This window comes from Schistocerca nitens, chromosome 1 (assembly GCF_023898315.1).
Source record: "Schistocerca nitens isolate TAMUIC-IGC-003100 chromosome 1, iqSchNite1.1, whole genome shotgun sequence".
NCBI classification, from domain to species: domain Eukaryota; kingdom Metazoa; phylum Arthropoda; class Insecta; order Orthoptera; family Acrididae; genus Schistocerca; species Schistocerca nitens.
Window position 1 is genome coordinate 633,856,566 of NC_064614.1, and position 25,347 is coordinate 633,881,912.

The following is a 25,347-nucleotide window of genomic DNA, read 5'->3' on the forward strand; positions in this document are numbered from 1 at the left end:
GACGTTTTGGCCCGGTTATGAATTGGATACTGCTGGTTCAGCCATCGCCATCTGCTGACGGCTGTGCCGGCGCCGTTCTGCCCATGTGGGCAATTGCTGATGGTACGCCACATTTTAACGTCCTGTCCGAATTTTAATACACTGCGCATTGATCTTGGCCTACCATGTACTCTGGATGCCATTTTAGCGGATGACCCAGGAACAGCTGCTCGCATTCTTCATTTTATCCACTTGACAAACCTGTCTAAGGACATTTGTATATGCTGTTTTCTTTTAATCCCTTGCCTGTTAATGTGCCTTTTATAGTGTTGTCCTTTTTAGTTGCTGTTTTAACCTTGTGCTTCGCAGTGCGTTCATAACTTAGTCTGGGCGCTAATCACCACTGTACTTGTGCGCCACAAAAAAAAAAAAAAAAAAAAAAAAAAAAAAAAAAAAAAAAAAAAAACACTTCCATCTGTTTGGCACAATGAAAGATGCACTCTGCAGGAAGCAATACTTGGATGACAGGGAGGTTAATGATGCAGTGTTACATTGGCTCTGATGTTGACCAGTAGACAGCTATGATGCAGTCATATGTTGCCTTCCAGTAAGGTGGCATAAGGCTGTCATATTGAATGGATATTGTGTTGAAAAATGGTGTTTTGTAGGCAAAAGAGTTGGTGTATTGAAATCCTGAATAAAACCAACCTGCTTTCAGAAAAAAATATGTCATCTAAATTATTGAATGCCCCTCATATTTTTTATAAGTTCCCCAACTATTATTGTAGTACTTCTGGTCCACTAGCTCAAGTGTCAGTTTTTCTTGGGTATTGGGCCATCAGTACCTCTTTTTAAACTTTTTCTGGAAGTCAAACCAAGATGTAAATTCTTTAGAATGAGCAGTTTCCCCTTCAGCAACTTCACCTTCTAAAAAAACCTAGTGCAAATCATTCCATTGCTTTGGTAAAAATTTAGTAAATACTCTTCAGAAGTCTTGGGATGAACTTCCCCGTCTGTCTTAAACTTAGCAAATTTTGTGGATAAATTAATTCCATTCACAAAATGTGATTCCTCTACCTGCTCTGCAGACAGTCTGTGATTTTCAGTAAAATTTTATTAGTTTAACTCTCTTAATTTTTGGCTAGTTCGTACTCTTAGTTCTATCTGTCTCTGTTAGAATGACATGTGCTGACTGGCAATTCAGTCTTTTCAAATACTTTATGGTCAATCAAACATCTATGCTCTCCTACAAAAGTACTTTGTCATTAGGAACATCACAATTGTGTTGATATGAACTGAGTCCAAAAATGGTTTATCTTATGTAACAGATACCAGCTGAGGCCATGTATATCAAGTAATTTCTTGTCCCCCACGATGTTGTAGGCTTTGTCACACTCTCACTCTATGGTGCACATGCACATATAGAACATACATCCAAGCAGTAGATTATCTCATTCATTACGAAAATAAACTTTTTATAGTGACAATCATCATTTGTCATTTGAAAAAATGCTTATTCCACACATTACTCCACCAAAGTGGTATGTTCCACTACAAAAGGAACTGTCATTCAACAGAGGATGTGGCCACACAGTAATCAATAGTTTTTTAAGCTTCGTATATACTCCACAAGCCACTTTACAATGTATTGTGGAGTGTACTTTGTACCTGTTTTACCCTGTTTTCTGCCCTGTTCTGTTCATGTGTGAAACAGGAGCTCTGATGTCTAAAAAATGTGACTGGACTGTACTCAGGTCTGAAGACGATTATTAAAGTCAAAGTCAATTACCTGGTGTTATATATTGATATAATCAAATTATTACACATAAAGATGCCCATTTTGTATTCATAATTTGTGACTGTGTCAATGATAAAATGATCTTAGCCATCATACGGTGCGGAAGAGTTGTAGTGTGATGTATAAACCGGACACACATGATTTGTCTATGTAAAGATGTGTAGAGCTCATTTGAATTTTATTTTGAATAATGTGACTTTTCTTAACAAATGATTTTTTTTTTTTTTTTTTTTTTTTTTTGGGGGGGGGGGGGCGGGGGGGGGGCTTATTGGCTTTCCAGATGTTAATATTTTTATTTTCATTTTGCTCTTAGGATGTTACTCCTGAAAATTTCCTGAAAGTTCTCACTGGTGATGCCGAAGGTATGAAAGGAATTGGAACAGGTCGTGTTATACAAAGGTAAGACTAGAATACTGCATAAGAAGCTTCTTTTATAGTATTTTTTATTTTATATGAAATCAAATTACAAATGTGCATAATACCTCTAGTGTATTGTTTTGAGAAGCCACTCTTCAGGCTCTTAAACATTTAAATAACAGTGCCACTGACTGTGAGAATGCTGTAAATTATATGATTATTTACTATAACTACTAATATACTCCACTCACCAAGCGGCAGCAGAACACACACATAAGACTGTTGTGATTGGCAAGCTTTTGGAGCCAGTGGCTCCTTCTTCAGGCAGAATGGTTGAAGAGGAAGGAAGAATGGTGAAGGAAAGGACTGTAGAAGTCTAGGAAAAGGGGTAGATTTTGGGAAAGTAACCCAGAAGCGTGGGCCTGGGTAGACTTACCGTACAGGATGAGAACCCTTCTGCCTGAAGAAGGAGCCACTGTCTCCGAAAGCTTGCCAATCACAACAGCCTTTTATGTGTTCTGCTGCCACATGGTGAGTAGATTTTTTATCTGTCCAATTAAATAATTTTATCAATTATTGATTGTTTTCGTTGTTATAGTATTATACTCTGGGATCTCAGTTTATATGCCAGATAAAAATCTGCACAGCAGATTATCTCCGCCCTGCCCCCGCCTCCTACCTCCCCTACTACAGTTGTTGCACATTTTCTCAGTTTGTTGACAATTTCAAAGTTGCACATTGAAAATTGTCTGGAGTCAGTTCTGTTCAAACAGTAACATCAGAGTTAATATTGACATTACATATTTTTGGTTATGTATATCACTAACCATTGGTTTAAAAACTTTGTTTTCATGAACAGACTGATTTCTATGAACTTTTTAACCATTAAGTGTACGTGGTTACATGTTTCTCTCTGTATTAGTTACTCTTTGAAGACACTGATGGTTCTCAAGTATTAATAGGACATAGGGGGGAAGACACCAATTGAGGCCAAGATTCAACTATTGGCAGGAAAAGTTTTGACAACTATATTTTGGGACTCACAAGGTGTATCATTAATTGACTACTTGCATGGATGAAGGACATGGGACTGCAAGCTGCTGTACGATGCAGAGACTCCGTATCGCAGCAGATAATGTCATCAACCAATTTGCGGTGTCCTCCTCCTGATTAACAATACTTGGCCGCATACAGTAGCTCTACCTCATGGAAAACTTGCTAAGCTAAACTGGAACCTTTTGGATACCCACCTTACTTTCCAAGACATTTCCCCACTGAAGAACGCATTAGGGGCTAAGGTTTCGAAGATGACACTATGGTTGAATAGTACATGTGCACTTGATTAATGTGTCACCAAAATTTGCTCTTCCATAAGGGGTTCTGGTTGCTGTCTGAGTGATAAAATGCTTTTCTGTTAACAGGAACTATATAGAAAAATAAGGCATTCCATTTGTATTGGTAAGAATCATCAGTAAAAGCATATGGTTTATATTGGAATTCCCCTTGTTCATCTGTGATTGTTGTGATGTTTTGTTGATCTTCTTTATGTTGGACTGAACTAATTTCCAAAAATTGTCGATGCTACAGCATTTATACCCTGTAATAACAGTCCCAAATATACAATGGTTAATGCTAATTTACATTGGACAAGTTGATATTAAAGGGGGCTTATTTTTGTGGGACGACTTCTCCCATACATATGATTGGTGACCTTAATACTCTTTTGCTGAGCAAAATGTTAACCAAAACACTGTGATTGGGAATGTGTGAAACGAAATGTTCATGGGAGGGTTGCTGTTGACAGTTCTCTTATACATGAAATGTGTACAAGGAAGACAATTGAGTCATGCTAGAAACACAGAACCTGTACTACAGATTGATGAAAATATGCAATTAGATCAGGAAGTCTTCTGTGACAAATATTCATAACTGCAAGATGAGTTTACATGCAAATAAAGCTGTCCCCAATGCAGATGTTGGTTTGAGCATTGCTGTGCTTTTCTTATATGTGGTACTATTGGAGGTGGCATGTGTTCCTATGGCCTTCCAGCCAGTCATAGGGGGCCTATAGTTTAACATGGACTCTGAACCACAGTACAGCTCAGTATCTTTAGCAGTTAAAAACATTATCAGGTGAAATAGGGGATAAGTGAGTGATAAAAATCTTACGATTAGCCAGGGATAATATCCCAGACCATTTGATCCTTAATCTGGCACTTAACCACTGAGACTGTTTTATTGGAAATAATATATTTTTGTAATCCAAGGAACATAAGTCTTTTCGGTGAAAGTTTTTATTTTATAACTCATACTTTTTTATCAAGTTTGGATTTTCTGTTCTTTTGAGATTCATTCATGTATATCTTTGATTTTGGTTGAAGTAAGTTTGTTCAACAGATATGTCATGCAGCAGCACTAAAGTATTTGTTTTTATTTCAGTGGCCCAAATGACCACATTTTTGTTAATTTTGCAGACCATGGTTCTGTAGGATTCCTTGTTTTTCCTAATGGGGAGCTGTATGCTCAAGATCTTGAGAAAGCATTTTTGAAGTTGGTGGACAATAAAAAATTTTCAAAGGTTTGTGGTATCTTTATTAGCATAACTTCTATTAGTTACTAAGCACAAATATTCAAATGGTAATGGAACAGTGCCTCTGATGGTGTTTTTTAACACTTAGTGTTAAGCATCGGAAATAAAAGGATATTCCATTTTTAAAATGTTTGTTTATTGACCTATGTAATGTTTCTGGGTTAAAAAAGGCGTTGTAAATTTTTCAGAAGCTTTTGTTTTCGTATTACATTCTTATGTTCTGTTTTGACTGTGTAGAACAGATTGTTAACATTTTCCCCTCATCATTTTTTAAGTGGCTCTTTATATGTATCTTATATTCTCTGATAGTTGTCTTTTCTTTTTTGTGTTTGAATTTATTTATTTTCTATTTTGCTCACTGCTCTGTTGTTGATTTGTCTTCTGACTGTTTGGCCACAGTTGAAGAAACTTTTCGGTACCGTACCTGACATTTTGTCCAGAGCTGTGATGGATAAAAAATCAGGAACTGAAAAGTTTCTTCAACCACAGCCATACAGCCCAGAAGACCCATCAGCAACTACGGTATCTGGTTATGAAAGCCTTTATTCTACAATTACTGCTCTGTGCCTGTAAGCATTTTGTTTGCCCGTGTCTTGAGTCTTGAGTCTTCAAGATTAATGTTAGGCATACATTTGGATTTTATCTTTTTCCTTGACAATGACACTGCTTGGAATGCATTTCTCCAATTTATCTTACTGATCAAGAAGATGGGCTTATTTAAGTTGCTGCAGATTATCAACATTTATATACTGCAATTCAGTTTGTTAATTATAGCTTCTACTTAGAACTCAAATGTCTGTATAGTTCAATGAACATTTGAAGTGCTCTCTCACACAGGAAACAGAAGATGATTGAAATTACTCCTGGTGTGAAACTGTATTATATAAAAAGCAGCAATTGACCTAATCAACCTTAGCAAATACAAGTTGACAAAGGCTCATGGACTATTTTCTGTGTTAATAAATCATCTTGAATAATGCTCCTATAGGAGTATGGAGGTACCATAAATCTAAAACTTACCTGTATTTGAACGTCTTGTATTTTCAAAATAAGCAGATCTTTGTAAAACCCTTTGAGTTTTTAATCTTACATGCTTTAGTCTCCAAGCTTTGTGTGCAATAATAATGTAATTGGGTATTAATAAAATTTTGATATCTTTCACAGATGGTGGTGTATATAGAGGCTTGTGAATCTGGATCAATGTTTGAACACTTGTTGCCTGACAACGAGAACAGTATGTATTTAAATTGGTCTGTTCATGACTGTGAAACTCATTTTTGCTTTTAAATTTGTGGTTTTAAAAATAGATACAAGTACGCTACATGCTGTGAGATAACTACTGCTAGAAGAGATTATATTGACATTTTGAAACAGTTCTATTTGGCTAATTGAGTGGTAGCTTGTAGAATCTTTCCACAAGTTTAGATGGAAGAAGGATAATTAGTAAGCCTAATCTTTTCAATGACACTGAATTGTTAGAAGCAGAGGATGTATCCTGTTTGTTCTTAATTACCTTTAGATGTAAATTGCAGTTAATGCTAATGTTTTTATTAAATAGATTTTACTTTTTCAGCATGCTATAAAATCAGTTAGCTATAAATGTCAATAGATTAGCATTAGTCACAGTATATTCTTAGTATACCTTACAGAATCAGCCTACAGAAAGTTATACATAACTGTATTACATATCTCTTTCATAATGAAAAGCAAAATTGAAGTTGCGAATTAGAGTACCTGAAGAATACTTGTGTGTTCAGTGCCTTCAAAGTAGGACCCACTAATGTTCACCCATGTCTGCAACTGTTTCTTTCTTGCTCAGAATATTTGTACACATCGTTTACTGGGAGACTGCATGAGGGCTGCCCATTTTCGTAGCCTCTGGCTGAGCAAAAATAGTAAGTTAATTGATTTTATGGAACTTGTCATAGAATAAGGCTGCAGTTAAAGATGGAAAAACATTCACACAGTAATATGCTGTGACAAAGGAAATGGTCAAAAAAAATTTTAGCTTCACTCTCATGCCTTGGTTGGTTTCGTTTCTTTGATTGTAAACATTTTCCTGGATACTCATTTTGACCACAGGAAGTCATTCTGTTCAGCTATCTCATAAAGGAAGCCTGCATTTTCAGTGCCATTTGGTAGAGCAAGCTCTGTTTCTAATTGTGAATGTGGCACATGTACATTGTTCACTCTGGCAACATGCTTTAAATGGACATTTCAAGCTTAGGATATGCCTTGTCATTTTACAGTGAAAAGGTTTTTCAGCAAGGGAAGTACTGTACTTACCTAAATTTATGACTACTCTAAGTTAAGACCACCCCCTTTTTTCTTCAAGAGGCACCCTGAGAAAAAATTATTTTTACATATTTTGACTAATCACAATTACAAACTGTTTTACTACGTAAAAAGTTAATGTTATACCTGTTCTAAATTTATGCCATTTATTGATTGTCTGCATTTTGATAACACAATGAGAAATAAAAATAAACAAAAATAAATTATTTACATTAATTTGCAGACTGCTTTCTTTTCACATTTTTCATTTACTAATCCTGTGGTCTGTGGTATCACTATTTTTAATTATCATCCTAATAGCTCAACTGTCAAATTTATTGTCACAGCTTTTCCTTCAGAGTATGTTAAATTTCTGGGTTTCTGGTTACTGTGAGACCTGAGAACACAGCTGCGTTTATTCGAATACATATCAGATTTCGCTACTAGACTGACATCACAATGTTGCAATGTCTCTTGCTTCCTTACATATTATCTGCCCACTGCTCTTTCATTGGCTGTGTAGAACAAGCAGCTGACTCACTTCCATATGTTCCTGTCAACACCATTGCAGCACAAAACACATAAGTATGCCACTGGCAACTATCTAGACTTTTTCTGCCTCAACAGAAATGAATACTGTTGTTGGATATTTGTCCAGTTTTAAAATCAGTTCAATTCTGAATGAAAATAGATTGAGGCAAACTCCAATTTAAACACGGTAGATCTTATATAATTTCTTATACTTTCCCAGCAATTCATTTTCATTTTGCAGAATTGTGTGTATTGCTGGTGTTCCACTCCTTTCCTTAAACCTCTCCAGTCCTTTTCTTTCACCACTCTTCCTTCCCCTTCAGCTTGTCTGCCCGGAGGAGAAGCCAGTGTCTCCGAAAGCTCATACAAGTTAAACCCTTTTGCATGTGTGTGTTCCCCAGATGCCTCTTGGTTAGTAGATTTTTTTTTTATCCATCCATTTAAATTATATTAAAAAATGATATTTTGACGTCCAAACTGGTATCACTGTTATCCTTGCAAACATTCCGTAGTGCTGTGCTTGAGCAACTGTGAAACACAGACTGCAGTATCTTCACCAGTGCAAGTCATATTTAAAACAGTAACTAATAAGGGTGCAATCACGGTTCAGTCCAATTTTCGAATTTTTGTTCATCTCATGACCTACTGATATCTGTTCGTACTATCTCCATGAAGGGACTTGCTGGCTGTAATTTATTTTGTGACCACAATTAGTGCAAAATGATTCATTTCATTTGTTAGATATTTCTTTCTGGATTAATTTTTCTTCTTGTTTCATCTGAATTCATCATCATATTCTAAAGCTGATTGAAAGCTGGTTACGTTTTTACCCGGCATTCTAATATGTGAACAGCAGGTGAATTTCTCATTTATAACCCACTTAGTAAAGCATTACTGCCTCTCACAGTAAAATAAAATATTTATCGGGTGCTGAACAAGTAATGTTTAATGAAGGACTATATTTGTGCTTTTGAGTGTTACCTGTCTTAAAAAGCAGCAATAAGTTTGTACGTGATACCCATACATGTACGAGAATTCTTATTACAGACCTATTCAAATACAATAAGAGTTTGTACTATAAGATGATAGAATGTCGTACTGTTTCCTTCCCTGTTCACAAAATTGCCACATTTTAAACAGAGAAATAGATTGTTGTAGTGGCTAGTTCATGGCCTCCCGCATATCCCTTTCATTAGTGCAGGGTGTATACGGCCTGGGAAATCCGGGAAAAATCCAGGAATTTTTCATTGTTTTTGTTTTCAGTTAAATGTCTGTAATTTTGACTGGTAAGAACCGATACTCTAACAAAGGATATTACTGTATCCTGCTACTGCAGAATAATAATGCAGCAATAAAACATGAACGAGAGGAAAAATGAAAATAAAACTTAAATTGCAAAGGAAATGCGCCATCTACAACAAAAAAGCAGTGCTCATACAAGTGTCTGCCAACAGCAAAATGTGTCAAGGCTTTAGGAAGACTATGCAATGCTTCGTAACAACAAATAGCCTCCGATGTGCGTGACGTCACAACTGTTTACATTAGATTCGTTTCAACACTTTCGAGCGGGATCATACGCATGCGCAGTTGAGTAGTACCTTCTACCGCTTCTGGCTTCAGAATTGTGGCTGTTGGCTGTGAAAGCAGTCGCAGCAAGCAGCTAGATGCTACCGGGAAAAATGTTTTGCAAAGCGCCTACCATCCACCGCACGTTGGTCTATCGGTTATTCATATGACTTTGAAACGCATCCCTGTCGATTTTTGAACACATTCTAAGTTGATTTCTTAATGAATCATAAGTTGATTTGTGAATGCATTCATAGAGTACGTGCTGTCTCTGTCAAGGGAATCTAGAAACAAACTTTCCTGCAGACAAAAGGGGCTGTATGAGCTGAGCGGAATAAAGCCAAACAGATGAATGCCAAGCGCTGTCTCATTATGTGGTTGATTGGGTTTGTGAATGATCAGCGTTGTTGTAATTACTAGCGAAATCCATAGATTCAGACTACCAGAGTGTAAATAAATGACTAACAGGAATAAGAAATAAGAAAGATTACGTATTATCTTCTCGGGGTATCCAAGAAAATGAAATTTTGACAGAAAATTTCTGACTAGGTCGCTGACTAATAATGGCCAGTTGTGCAGTCTGTAATGGTCCACCTGGTCGTCGTTGATATCGCTAATTGCTGTAAACGCACTATTTCACTCCAATTTACGGAGCTTGTTAGCACTTGATGTTAGGTTGGCGCCATTACAATGTATTGTATTGTAGTAATCGCTGCTGCTTGCTGGATCGCTGCTGTCTCTCGATGCTGATGCTGGCTCTAAATCTGGTTGTCTAGGGTTAAAAAACATGAGGTCCCGTGTTTTTCATGTGCTTTTGATGATAAAGAACGAGCGAAACCAACACGTATGTAAACATCAAATATTTATTACTTTAGTGGCCATATTAATTCCACTGTCCACCAAAGACCATAACACAACACAAAGTAGTACTTCCTTTACATGTTCTTTGCCTTGTTTTGCCAAACAATAACACAGAAACACACTTCACCAAAGTGACATTCCGACTGCCCTGACTGCCTCCGACTGTTCTCTCAACCCTTCTCGCTGCTTGTATTTATAACATTGTCAAAGAACTACTAAAAAGAGATATAGTTTATGAGTCACATGTACATCTGCTATCATAATTTGTGCAGAAAAGTTATTAATTTGCATCGAGTGACATAATTTAACATGTTATTAAAATGACAGACAGATTTGTTGACTTGACAGAATAATTCTTTGTTACAAAAAGGCCATTTTTTAGAAGTTTGTCAACTGACTTCTCTAATTTGCATAAATAAGTAAGTAACATGAATTATGAAGAATTACATTGGTTTTCGTCTAAAATAGGATTGATTACGTGAATACTGAGTGAAAACGCTCCTAGTGAACAAATAGGTTTCACTGGGTGAATTTTATTTAAGGAGATCCAAAATACCTATGTTGGCCACTATTTTTCGTACTTCATACTAATTATTTAAGATGAACTTAGTGTTTTTACATGATGGCATTTGCTGTATCAGTGATCAAGTGATATTAACTTTTGTGTGGGTCAGTTATTCAGTATAATTTAATGGGTTGACTATTTATGGAGACATGTTGTGCAATCATTGTTAACATACACAATAACTTTTCTATAATCATAAATACTCGTTAAACTGGTTGAATTTGGAAGGGATCGCATACTTCATTAAAGTAAAGCCTTTAATATGTTCCGTTACAAGTCCCCAACTAGCAGCCACTTTAAGTTCTATTCTGAAGTAGTGCGGAAAACGCGTTGAACGAATATGTAACAACGCCTAACCGGAGAATAATTGCGGGATAACTAAACCAAGGATTCTGGCAGTTAGTGAAGTTAACCGGCGAATAAGCTTTGACATTGGCAGGAATAGTTACAGAATTAGTGATGACAAGACTGTTTGTTAGAACGAGGAAGGGGAAGAAACGGGAACATCACACAAATTATGGAAGAATATGATGATTCCAAATTTGTATAATAATTTCGTACTACAATTTTTCGATCTCATGCTTGAGAAACTGGAGTGTATGAATGAATTGTGAAACTATTTCCTAATGTCACGCTTTTTGCTTGCAGTAGGCCTAATAGGCATTTGATATTGGTACTTTGTGAATTATATTCTGCCGTGTTATAACAATGATCATTTGTGCCAAAACAGTCTCGTTTATTTGGTGTTTGTTACAGTAGATGCAGTATTAGAAAGGCCTGTTTTGCTTTATACAGCAGACAGTGACAAAAAGACGTAATCAGATCGAGAAACCACACCAATCTTGGGTCCTATTTGTATTAACAGCTTTTTCAGTATTAGACAATGACATTTCGAGTTTTCATGTAGCAAAATGTTTAACGAACTTTGATGAAGTAATAGATTCTTTCGCAGAAACGAAAGCACCCTATGTAAAGCTGTAGCAAGAATCAAGAAAAAAGAATTCTAGGAGCTAAGGATTGAAGAAATTTGTGCTGTCTTGCTTGTCTTTACTGGTTTTATGTATCCTATATTTAATTTTGTCACACAAAGCAGCAAGTTGTTAGCTAATAGGGAATAAAGAGTGCAACTTTTCTGACTAGTTCTTTTTTAAAAAGAAAGAGGGGCAGGGTGTCAAATCGGCCGACTGGGAGCAGGAGAGGCACCACAGGACATTTTAATTTCCTCTGTCCTGAATATAGTTTGATGGCATCCATTACAAAATATACACGTTTCAATTCCACAAAGCGAAATACAGTGACGTGTGATAGAAGAATGCTGAGGGAAGAGGCGTGGCACTGCACTTTGTCACACTTAAGACCAAATAACGTCTTACATTTCCTCAACCACATATGTTTTATGCATCAGACTTTTCAGAAAGATGTGCGCTACATAATGAACGTATTTTTGAAAATTCGATTTTTTAAAAATTTTGTCGTCCTATCCCAAATGCTCGAGAAATGGGGTGGGGGGTGGGGGGGGCGCCACTATCCAGTCTTGCTCCGGTTTGGAAATACCATAGATCTGGGGCTGATGCGCAGAGCAGTCTGACTTAAAGTGGGGAAGTGTGTAGTCTCCACGTGACCCGTTTTTACATTTAGTGGTTTCTCTGTTTCCTCTTCATTTACAGCTCTCACATCAAATGAAAACAAAATGGTTTTCTGTGGCCGGGAGCTATCAAGTGAATTAAAATACATTCACATAATTATGGAAGGCTAAAATATGTTATTAGTTTCAGATTTTATTTTATTTCCATCTTTCTGACAGTCAAGCATTAATTCCTTTGCAGAACAGTAAAGTTATTTTTGTCGATTTGAAAAAAATTTTCTTTTATTAATCTTTTCTGCTGAGGCAGTCAATATATTTGAAATGAAATGTTTAATTCCACACCATTGGCTAGTTCAACTGTTCACTGCATTTCAAGTGCACGTTTTCATAAATGCCATAATAAAGAACCAAACATAATACAATACTGGCACTCCAAGAAACTTTTACATCCCGAAAACCTCAATGAAAAGCTTAATATCAGTTTGAGGCCTACTGCACTTGGAATCTTGACATACAAATTTGCACTTTAAATGTGCATATTTCAGTATGGGTCACGAAATTCCGATGCTCTTGGAGTACCCTCTGATGTCTTGTTTCTTTTATGATATATTGTAAGATCTTTTACATATTTATTTATTTATTTATTTATATACTTGTTCCATAGATCTGTACATGTGAGCAAGTCACTCAGATGTGGAACGTGTCAATGTACATAATAAAATACATAGAATAAAGACATTGTTATAGTATTAATAACAGTGCACAAAAGTCATGCTTATTAGCTTAAAAACTAGTCAACATAAATGTGAAGATAGCAGTTTCATATTTAGGGCATTATTGCATCTATTTTAACCTTGAACAGTAATCAAAACTTCCCACTTTGGGTTTAAAAGTGACCCAAAAATGGAAATGAGAAAAAGAGGAATTTTTACATTAGGGCATTATTACATTAGTTTAACAGTAAACAGTGTCAAAAAATTTAAAAACATCTTTCCAATCTGGGTTTTACTTATTTCTCTGAAAGAATTCCTCTAGTGAATAAAGTGAGGTCTCAAGTAAATAATTTTTCAAGCTACGTTTAAATACTGATGTACTACTCCTTATACTTTTGATGCTGTTGGGTAGGGAATTGAAAATTTTCGTTCCAGCATACTTTACCCCTTTCTGAATAAGTGTCAAGTTCTTTAACTTCTGGTGTTATGTTCATGATGTAGGCAATTCGTTTCATACAGAGTGGGGTTATTTATTATGAAGCACATCAGTGAATATATGTACTGAGATGTTGCTGTCAGTATTTCGAGTCGTTTAAAAAGATTTCGACATGAGGTTCGTGGGGGTACACCACAAATGATTCTTATTGCTCTTTTTTGTGCTGTGAGGATTTTCTTTGCGGCAGGTGTATTGCCCCAGAAGATGATGCCATAACACATGACTGAATGAAAATAGCCAAAGTAAGCTGACTTTGAGATGGTAATGTCATTGAAGCGTGACAAAATTCGTAAAGCTAATGTTGCCAACGTCAGCCGTTTTAGTGTTTGTAGAACGTGATGTTCCCAGTTCAGCTTACTGTCCACGTATACGCCTAGGAATTTTGATAAGTACACTTGCTTTATCATCTGATCATTCTGTGTGATAACTATTTCTTTTGGGTTTTTGTGGGTTGTCTGGAACTGGATAAAATAGGTTTTTTTCAGGTTTATTGAAAGGGAGTTAATACTAAACCAACCCAGAACTTCTTTAAGGATATCATTGACCTCGGATTCTAAGTCAGTAGTTGACACATTATCCACCACAATGCTCGTATCATCAGCGAACATTGTAAATTTACACTGCTTATTGATGGATAAAGGTAGGTCATTAACATATATGAGGAACAGCAAGGGCCCAAGCACTGATCCCTGTGGCACTCCATGCTGCACAATTCCCCACTCAGAGTCCACTATATATTGTGATACACTATCTGAAACATCTAGAATAATCTTCTGCTTCCTATTTTCGAGGTACGATTTTAACCAGTTCCCTACAGGTCCTGTAATTCCATAATGACAGGCCTTCTTGAAGAGTATCTGGTGATCTACACAGTCGAACGCCTTTGATAGGTCGCATAAGACACCAGTTGGCAGCCTCTTGCTGTTTATAGACTCTAGAACATCATTTGTGAATGAGAAAATTGCGTTATTTATTGAAACTCCCTTTTGAAAACCAAACTGCTGACTGTTAATGATGTTCAGGTCACCAAGGTGTGCCACAATCCTGTTGTACAGAGCTTTTTCTAGGACTTTTGAAAATGTTGTTAATAGAGAGATAGGGCGATAGTTTGACACATTTGTAGCATCCCCTGCTTTGTACAGGGGCCTTACAACAGAGTATTTCATTCTGTCTGGAAACACTCCTTGTTGCATGGATGTGTTGCAGATGTGAGACAAAACTTCGGTCACTTCACTACAGCAAGCCTTCAACAGCTTGCTTGAAATATCGTCGATACCAGCAGATTGTTTATTTTTCAAAGACTGTATGATTTTTTTGATTTCAGTGGCAGTAATGGGAAGCACACTTACTTGACTGAAAGGTTCTGGAAAATTATTTTTCATTATACAGGCAGCTTTATCTACAGAACCATGGCAACCTATCTGTGTTGGGACAGTTAAAAAATGTTGGTTAAAGATTTCAGCAATTTCCTCACTATTAGTTATCTCTGAGTTGTCAACAGTTAAAACAATATTTTTGTCTTTGGTTTAGTTTACAGTCCCTGTTTCTCTCTTTATCACATTCCAGATTGTTTTAATTTTATTTTCAGAATTAGTAATTTCAGATGCTATACACATACTTTTAGAGTTTTTAATTACTTTGGCAAGAATTTTACAGTAGAGTTTATAATGTTTTAGCTGAGCAGGGTTGTTAGAAGTCTTTGATGCTATGTAGAGTTGTCTTTTTCTCTGACAGGAAGCTATGATGCCCTTAGTGAGCCATGGTTTTTTTGCAGACGTAGCAGGTTGGACTCTGTATGACTTTTTTGGAAATACACTTTCAAAGGTACCTGCTATCTCATTTGTGAATAAATTGTATTTTGAATTAGCAGTTTCTGCTAGATAAACAGGTGTCCAGTCAGTATGCTGAAGATGTGATCTGAACGTTTGAATAGCTTCCTCACTTATTTTCCTTACTGTTTTCCATCTAAGTGAGGTGTCACTCAGAGGAATTCCCAAGCTGTTGAAAGTAACTCGTTGTCCGTCATGGTCAGACAGACCATTTATAACCATTTCAATATTAATATGGTTGACTTTACTCTGATCAACAAAAACGTTATCAATGGGAGTACTGGAAGAGGTTGTGGTTCTGGTGGGCGAGCTAACCACGGGAACAAGGTTGTACGTGCACATGAGATTTTCAAACTCCACCTTGCAGGGAGAATTAACCAAGAAATCTATGTTAAAATCCCCAACAACTACCATGCCCCTATTTTTTCTACTTAAGTACAACAAAAGCGTATCTAATTGTTTAACAAAACACTTTAAAATTACCAGATGGTGCCCTGTAAACTGCCACAACTGTTAATCTGGAGACAGTGTCTGGCACCTCTATAGCACATACTTCAAAATCTAGCTCAAAGCAGAATCTTTGTACATCTATTGCCGTGAACAAGACATTGTTTTTTACATATACAGCTACTCCTCCTTTGTCCATATAGTTCCTGCAATAAGACGTTGCCAAAACATAGTTAGGAATTGGGACCACTTCAATACCAGCAGTGATGTGGTATTCTGTTAGACACAGAATGTGGGCACTGTTTATACCTTTTGTGTCTTCTATATTTGCTGTGAACTGATCCAGCTTGCAGTATAGGCCTCTTATGTTCTGATGAAACACTGTTAACTTTTGTTTGTCTTTAATTGTATTGCTGTTTGAGTGAACTTTCGTTTGTGTATTAATTACTTGTTGCAGATTTTTGTTATTGGACCAAATCCTGCTAGAGTTGGCCCAGCTCACTAGTTTCCCTCGTTAGTTAGGGCTATGACTGGTCTGCTTTCATGATCGTTATTGTTTAGGCCTATTATTTCATGAAAAGCCTTTCCAATGTCTGCTGCTAGTTTATTTTTGCCAAACTGATTTAGATGTAGTCCATGCTTTGTGAAGCAGTGTCTCTCATACCTGTCTGTATCGAGTAGTGTCACATTCGTAAACTTAGTGCAAAAGTGTTTCAGTTTACTATTCATTAGGCGAATTTCTCTGTTCACACAAGACCAGTCTGCCAGGTCATATCTCGTGGGCACAGTTGTTAGATTAACACGTACGAACATATGGGCCTACTACGTCGTCGTAGCTGGGCAAGCGTGGTGGCACCTGTTACCTGGCGCTCTCTGGCAACTGCTGAAACAAACCTATTTCTAAGAGGTCGTGGGAAAATATTGCAGATGATGGTTTGAAAAGTGTTACTTTCAAAGTAAATTTCCTTTTACACAAGTTGAACTATGAGCGAGAATGTTCGATGAATTTCATAAATCAGAGCGCGTTTGACTCTGATTTAAAAATCAACTCTTTGATGACTAGCCATTTACATGAATTTCGAGCCCAGAAGATCAGACATTTATGTCATTATTGAAATTTTACTGGCACATTTGTGTGATGTATCTTAAAGTGTAATACACGCATAAAAGACCAACATTATATGTGAAAGCTTAGCTTTTCTTGCAATGTATTAACCTTAGAAACCAATATTATATGTGAAAGCTTTGCTTTTCTTGTAGCAACTCTGTGTATATTAATTTAAACCATTAACACTTTCTGTTTGTGTGTTCACGCTACTTAACAGTGATGTTGCTATTGGCTGACTACATCACGTGTCCTAAGCTCTGAATATCCACTGTCATCGGCTGACAGGATCACATAGTGTGAGCTATGACTGGCTTACAAAAGCAGATCGCAATCTCGATTTCAATGCTTCATAAAGTAATATGCGGTGTTTGGTGGAATTCGAATTTATACTTTTGTAATAAGAAAATGTGCAGCATACATGTTGCTGTACATCTAAGATATTTCCAAAACATGTCTTTTTTTCCCCTAAGTTTCGTTTTCTAAAGCGCCAGGAAATTCTACACCCATGTATAAAACCATAACCATTTAAAGGTATGATAAGTTATACAGTTCCGAGAGAAAGTATAGTGTCAGTTAACAGGGAAAAAGTATGTTTTCACCTGGGAGAAAGTGTATTTTTAACCGGGAAATCTGGGAGAAATCTGGGAATTTTTTTTTCCTTGTCCGCATATACACCCTGCAGTGCCATGCAAGTCAGATGTCGCGTGATTTTTCGAGCAATGTGGCTACTGTATCAAGTGCTTTCGCATATTGGTAAATTGAGAATGTGTTCAAACACGAGTATCGTTTGCCCATTCCTGTCTTTCCAAATTCTTTAAAGTAAATCTACACATGATCTCAATAGCCAATGCTTCTTTTATAAATTTAAGAAGACTCCTGTATACTCTATTGAACAGTGTAAAAATGTTAACCTCCGCAACAGTAGTTACAAGATGACCTTGTATTTTTCGAATGACGAATTTGGGGAAAAATCTCACCTTATAATATTTAAATTTGATATATACATACACCAAAATGACATCAACATAAAAGTTTCCTGGATATGGTACCATGTCATATTGTATAAAACTACTGCTGTAGAAAACCAACAGAGGTTACACTCTCCCTCCACCACAGTAACCTATTAAAATAAAGTTCCCTCTCCTTCTTCCTTAAGAAACCAATGAGATAAACTATCTTTTTCAAATTAAGACGTAGTGGCATGTGCAGTAAACAGTAATAACAAAATATAAGGGGCACTACATAACTAGAACACGCCAGTGGACCCAGAAGAAGGCCGCTGTAACTGTGGCCGAAATATTGGTTTTCTCCAGCAATAGTTTTATACAGTGACATGGTACCATACCCAGAAAACTTTTATGTCAACTGACTCTGGCCATGGAAGCCTATGCAATTACAAAATGACATAATTCATTCACCGGATGTCATGAGACACAAAATGTGGAAAAATATGCCTCGTATAGATCTTCTGCAGATGACACAAGCAGCTGGAGGAAACTGGAAAGGCTGTGTCAAGCCATACAGTACCGTATTTACTCGAATCTAAGCCGCACTTTTTTTCCGGTTTTTGTAATCCAAAAAACCGCCTGCGGCTTAGAATCGAGTGCAAAGTAAGCGGAAGTTCTGAAATATGTTGGTAGGTGCCGCCACAACTAACTTCTGCCGTCGAATATATGTAGCGCTACACAGGCATGCTTTACAGGCACGCTTTACAGGCACAAAGATAAATACTGGCGCCAAAACCTCTGCGTCAGTAAATAAATTAAAAAAAAAAAAGGTGGGAGATGAGCTTTTTTCTCCGCCCCGAATTTCGACCACTGCATTTTCATACATTATCCAATGAAATAAATACAAATTCCGTATTGTTCATCTTCGAATGTAGCAGCTTTTCAATGTGCTACGAAAATCCGACTGGCAAGACCGTTTGCGATGTTAATCAGTATGGCCAATTCTACGTTCTGATTTTTTTTTCTACCTGTGAGAAGAGATGGTTGCTAATGGGAACTTTTGTGAATTCTGAATCACATGCAGTATTCTCTTCACCATAAGAATAATACGAATATAAACATTTTGCCATGTATTCTTTCGTGTTTGCTGCTATCTCATTTAAATCCTGTCTGCCTAATAAACTACGAAACTAGAGTGAGACAACACAAACGCGGAAGTATACACATATGTCACGTTCATATTCGTATTATTCTTATGCCTAATATTGATACAGTCAGAAATTAAGCACGGCAATTGACTAGATTTTTAAATCTAAGACGACTCTAATTTCTGTGCAGAAAATAATGTACTAAAGAGGCGTCTGCAAAGATTTTCAAATGGAGAAAAATTTTCGATAAACTCTCGTTCAGAACATCTTCTATCATACTCAGTTTATTATTTGGTTCTTGTTGATCATTATCAAAGAAAGCAGCAGTGTAAATAACAACAAATAGCAGTCTCTTGTCATTGTTTCGCTACTGAGACAATTACTCTCTCTTTTTTTTTTTTATTGTAAGCAGCGGTAGCACGCACAAAAGCAAACCATGCCGCGAGCGGCGACAGGTCGTGAACATTCATTATCGGAATGCGACAAACAATGCATGACACAGTACAGTAATGCATTTTCAGCTTAGAGTGACGAAAACACCTATAACAAAGAGAACGGCAATTATCAGATCAAAGAAAAATAAGCAATCAATTCAAACCAGACGAAGCACGTGAAAAACGAAGGGTACCTGCATAAATAAGGACGGAGCGCCTGACGCATAGCAATGGCTACCTGGTAAAACTTAACTGCTAAGCTTATGGCTCGAACCAAATTACTGTAGCTGTATCATCATTCATTCAACCTGAATTCTGTCTCATATTACAATGGACCAACTTTGTTTCGATTTGGAGGTGCGGCCTAAAACTTTTCTCTCCCCTTGAATTTCGAGTCTCAAATTTCAGCTGCGGCTTAGATTCGGGAAATTATTTTTTCCTTTATTTCGAGTCTCATTTTTCAGGTGCGGCTTAGATTCGAGTGCGGCTTAGATTCGAGTAAATACGGTAGTCATTTGTCTACATATGAGCAGTTAAACTTGTGGATGTCCATTACAAGCAACAGTACAAACAATCATGCACTGTGCTGTATTAGATTACAGTTTAGTTCCTTCAACTTGTATATGTTTGAACATTTCAGCTGCTTCCTCTTGAACTTCTCTAATTTCAACAGGTATTTCTTTAGTACTAAATTGTGACTAATATAATGCAAATGTCTGAATAACCTGCTGTCCTGAACTAGATTCTTAAAGCTTGTATTACGAAAATATAATCTAGTAGATATCTTCTTCGATTCCCTGGCATACTGCAGGCATAGCAAGTAGAAGAGAAAGTGTGTTGACTCTCCTAGTTCGCTGGTTCTGCTACAAGAAGTCAATTGCTCTGTCTGTGACTCACGGAAGTGCATGTTACCAAGGCAGTTGTAGCGCACAAACTGATTCATTCAAGAAATTTGTCTAAAAAAACGAAAAGTATGTGAACATCAGTTGCCTGCAAGTTCAGACAATTTCCAGGCAGTCTACGAAGTTTTTGAAGACTTCAGCTCCTTTCAGATTTGTTTAATGCCCATGAAGGACCAGCATTTCATTTAGTGAAGAATGCTATTCTGTTTCATTTATGTTTTGTGAGCCTCTGGAGGTTTGTACAAAGCATCCTTAGGAAATGAGAAGTTAAGTGTGTCCTCTAAATTGGTCATACATCTAGTGAATGATTCCGTTCATTCACTGCCTTTCAATCCTTCCGCTTCAGTTTCCCTGAAGAATTTTATTCCATTGGCTACCGACTAACTACAGAGCTAATCTTATGTTCATTCATTGAAATGACGACGGATCCAAGTGGGTGGAAGTTAATGTGTAGCAAACTTTTAATTAATTATCTTGTTCATAAACTCTTTGATATAAATTATAGTCAATATCATCATTGAAAAGTGCTTCTGCTTTAGCACAAATATTATTCCTTACACATTTTATTAAATGAATAGTGTCTGAAAATCCCAAATTCTTTTTGTTTTGTCAACTGGATTTTATACAGAGCAAGTAACTTTATTTCTTATGCCACTAATTCCTAGACCTTGCCAGACCTTTTTATTCAGTTGACTGCCATAAGAACAGTAATTCTTATTCCGGCTTGCTCTAGCTGAATAATTAGTTGAATCAGTGTCTGCGAGACGAAGTCATCTGGATTTGCCAACGCTTACACAGCAGCAAGTTAGATCCAGTTATGCAGTAGAGGATCTAACAAAAACACCAGAGCATGATTTTCAAGTTTATTCTTATAGTCTTCTGGAGTATAGTTCCCTAAATTGACAAAACTATCAACTTCGAATAAAGTAGTATTGAAATGCAGTTCTTCTTGGAGCTTAACTTCATCAAAAACCAGCACACCTAAGTGTCTGTTTTGATCTCGTTTTTCCCGAAAATAATTCTTAATTGCTTCCACGGCCTGTGTATTGATTCCGTATGAGCATTTGAGATCCTTTACTATGTTTCATAGATGTGTTTCAGAACAACATGGCAACAAACCATGTTTCAAACAATCCTTTGGGCAAGATAATTTTTAAGAGCACATTGTCCAGAAGAAACTTGTTATCATGTCACATTCCTGTATTGTTCCTCGATTGGCATTTCATTATCATTGTGTCTACAATGTTTTTCTGTTTCTTGCTGAGTTTAGAATGTTCTAGATTTGATTGAAGCGTCGTATTCGTCTGAAAGCTGCTTTCACAGAAAATATATTTCAACATTCAGTGTTCGTAATTTATTACTTAACTGCACAACTTCCAGTTTCTTAACTTTAATGTTCTTTTTAATGAAAATACTGCTGCATCTGGTACCTTTCTGCTGTGTAAAGTTTCCTTGACAGAAGAAACATAGAGAGACATCATAACTTCTCATTCAACATTTCCTTTGCAGCGGCTTCTCTCCTGTGGTGTTTCACTGGTGATTTTCTGTTGTGTAATACTGTCAATAAATATTTCAGTGAATTGGGAAAGAAATGAGGAACCACTTCCGGTTTTAGAGACTACATTTGTCTTGGAATTTTAACTTGTTTACTAAAGATGACAAACGAGTCTGCTTTTATGAAAAGTTTGCCACCAAAATGAGAATCTTACACAAAACAATTGTGAGTCAGATCACTGTCTTTCCAAGGTATTGCTCTCTCCCATTTGGAAAACTCTACTTCATTTTTTGGAGGTCAAAAAAAAAAGTTTACCCTTACTTTCTGTGTAGACAGATCTGCACGCTGGAATAAAACACATATGCATTTCTTCTTCTTCTTCTTCTTCTTTAAATACCAAGAAGCACCCATAACTCTTAACACCACTTTATCACTAAAGCCTTCATCTCAGCAACATTCAATCACAACACTGTAAAAAAAATCGCAAAATAAGTGCAAACACTACCAACACATACCTCCTGACATGGCAGAACCACGTCAGCCTAGGTCTCAACCGACAGTGCAGCTCATAGTTCGCAGGCACATCACGTGTTCTGTGCTAACTGTATTAACGTGTTGGGGGTCAGTACTTGTTGTATTGCAGGTACACTTCCATCTCAGCAAGTTTTCGGAAAATGTACTTGCAGTGACTGTGATGCAGTGTATCTTGGTCTGCTGTGATCAAACTGTACCACTAATGTCTGTTCCTGCCTTCACAGATGACTGCTTACCGGTCTCCCATTATAGTTAAATTCTCATTTCCTTCGACATATTTTACTAGCTCATTAATATTATCATGTACTTTCTCAGTGTCGCTATCATTTGCATATGTTGCTTGTAAGTTCATAATATTTGCTAACTATCCATTCAATTCCACCATCAGTATTTATTCTGTTTGCTTCAGACAACTCTTTCCTTTGTTGACAGTTTCCCTGTCTATTATTATTCTTACTCCTGCCATTCCACTACCTCCAGAGAACTTGCTCTACTAGCTGTCATATCTCACTAATTCCTGAAATAGCTGACTATTTCCTTTCCATTTTTACCTTCCAATTTTCTATTTTCCTACACTCTTTTAACATCTTAGCATTCTGCATGTCCATCCTAATTAACATTCTTGCACTCTGACAGCTCATCTGGGGCGATACTGTTTTCTGTGATTTCCCTAAACTGCTTAAGGCAGATGCCGGAATGGTTCCTATGAAAGGGCACAGCTTATTTCCTTCTCCATACTTCCTTAACCCGAGCTTGTGTTCTGCCCCTAATGACCTCGATGTCAACAGGATGTTCAATGCTATTCTTCCTTCAGGTGCTACCCTCCTGTAGATCAAATGAGTGGAGTGGATATTTTACCTAGGAGGAAGCCATCAATACATCTCGCGGATTTTCTGTAGAGATCTGCATTTACTAGGGAAGGATAATATGGTGGCTCCTGGTTGCCTTTGACATGAAGCTGTTAAAATTTGTCCTGACTTTTCTTGCTAGTAGCACTACAGTTACAATACAAAGTCTCATTGATTTCTGTCAGTTAATGGCCACTGGAGAAGGTGATGTGTTGTCCTGAGACTGGTTTGATGCAGCTCTCCATGCTACTCTATCCTGTGCAAGCTTCTTCATCTCCCAGTACCTACTGCAACCTACATCCTTCTGAATCTGCTTAGTGTATTGATCTCTTGGTCTCCCTCTACGATTTTTACCCTCCACGCTGCCCTCCATGGCTAAATTTGTGATCCCTTGATGCCTCAAAACATGTCCTACCAACCGATCCCTTCTTCTAGTTAAGTTGTGCCACAAACTTCTCTTCTCCCCAATCCTATTCAATACCTCCTCATTAGTTACGTGATCTACCCACCTTATCTTCAGCATTCTTCTGTAGCACCACATTTCGAAAGCTTCTATTGTCTTCTTGTCCAAACTGGTTATTGTCCATGTTTCACTTCCATACATGGCTACACTCCATACAAATACTTTCAGAAACGACTTCCTGACACTTAATCTATACTAGATGTTAACAAATTTCTCTTCTTCAGAAACGATTTCCTTGCCATTGCCAGTCTACATTTTATATCCTCTCTACTTTGACCATCATCAGTTATTTTACTCCATAAATAGCAAAACTCCTTTACTACTTTAAGTGTCTCATTTCCCAATCTAATCCCCTCAGCATCACCCGATTTAATTTGACTACATTCCATTATCCTCGTTTTGCTTTTGTTGATGTTCATCTTATATCCTCATTTCAAGACACTGTCCATTCCGTTCAACTGCTCTTCCAAGTCCTTTGCTGTCTCTGACAGAATTACTATGTCATCGGCGAACCTCAAAGTTTTTACTTCTTCTTCATGAATTTTAATACCTACTCCGAATTTTTCTTTTGTTTCCTTTACTGCTTGCTCAATATACAGATTGAATAACATCGGGGAGAGGCTACAACCTTGTCTCACTCCTTTCCCAACCACTGCTTCCCTTTCATGTCCCTCAACTCTTATAACTGCCATCTGGTTTCTGTACAAATTGTAAATAGCCTTTCGCTCCTTGTATTTTACCCCTGCCACCTTCAGAATTTGAAAGAGAGTATTCCAGTTAACGTTGTCAAATGCTTTCTCTAAGTCTACAAATGCTAGAAATGTAGGTTAGCCTTTCCTTAATCTTTCTTCTAAGATAAGTCGTAAGGTTAGTATTGCCTCACGTGTTCCAACATTTCTACGGAATCCAAACTGATCTTCCCCGAGGTTGGCTTCTACCAGTTTTTCCATTCGTCTGTGAATAATTCGCATTAGTATTTTGCAGCTGTGACTTAATAAACTGATAGTTCGGTAATTTTCACATCTGTCAACACCTGCTTTCTTTGGGATTCGAATTATTATATTCTTCTTGAAGTCTGTGGGTATTTCGCCTGTCTCATACATCTTGCTCACCAGATGGTAGAGTTTTGTCATGACTGGCTCTCCCAAGGCCATCAGTAGTTCTAATGGAATGTTGTCTACTCCCGGGGCCTTGTTTCGACTCAGGTCTTTCAGTGCTCTGTCAAACTCTTCACGCAGTATCGTATCTCCCATTCCATCTTCATCTACATCCTCTTCCATTTCCATAATATTGTCCTCAAGTACATCGCCCTTGTATAAACCCTCTATATACTCCTTCCGTCTTTCTGCCTTCCCTTCTTTGCTTAGAACTGGGTTTCCATCTGAGCTCTTGATATTCATACAAGTGGTTCTCTTCTCTCCAAAGGTCTCTTTAATTTTCCTGTAGGCAGTATCTATCTTACCCCTAGTGAGATAAGCCTCTACATCCTTACATTTGTCCTCTAGCCATCCCTGCTTAGCCATTTTGCACTTCCTGTTGATCTCATTTATGAGACGTTTGTATTCCTTTTTGCCTGCTTCATTTACTGCATTTTTATATTTTCTCCTTTCATCAATTAAATTCAATATTTCTTCTGTTACTCAAGGATTTCTATTAGCCCTCGTCTTTTTACCTACTTGATCGTCTGCTGCCTTCACTACTTCATCCCTCAGAGCTACCCATTCTTCTTCTACTGTATTTCTTTCCCCCATTCCTGTCAATTGTTCCTTTATGCTCTCCCTGAAACTCTCTACAACCTCTGGTTCTTTCAGTTTATCCAGGTCCCATCTCCTTAAATTCCCACCTTTTTGCAGTTTCTTCAGTTTCAATCTGCAGTT

General features: G+C 37.2%; 1 protein-coding gene across 1 annotated transcript in view; it reads left to right on the plus strand.

Annotated features, from left to right (window-relative positions):
• LOC126258004 (legumain-like) overlaps nucleotides 1-25,347 on the plus strand; it is a 148,074-nt gene that overhangs the window by 62,828 nt on the left and 59,899 nt on the right. Inside the window, exons 5-7 of the mRNA XM_049955607.1 lie at nucleotides 2,091-2,176; nucleotides 4,574-4,712; nucleotides 5,889-5,958. Of these exons, the coding sequence (XP_049811564.1) occupies nucleotides 2,091-2,176; nucleotides 4,574-4,712; nucleotides 5,889-5,958 (295 nt within the window). The remainder of the gene's footprint in view (nucleotides 1-2,090; nucleotides 2,177-4,573; nucleotides 4,713-5,888; nucleotides 5,959-25,347) is intronic.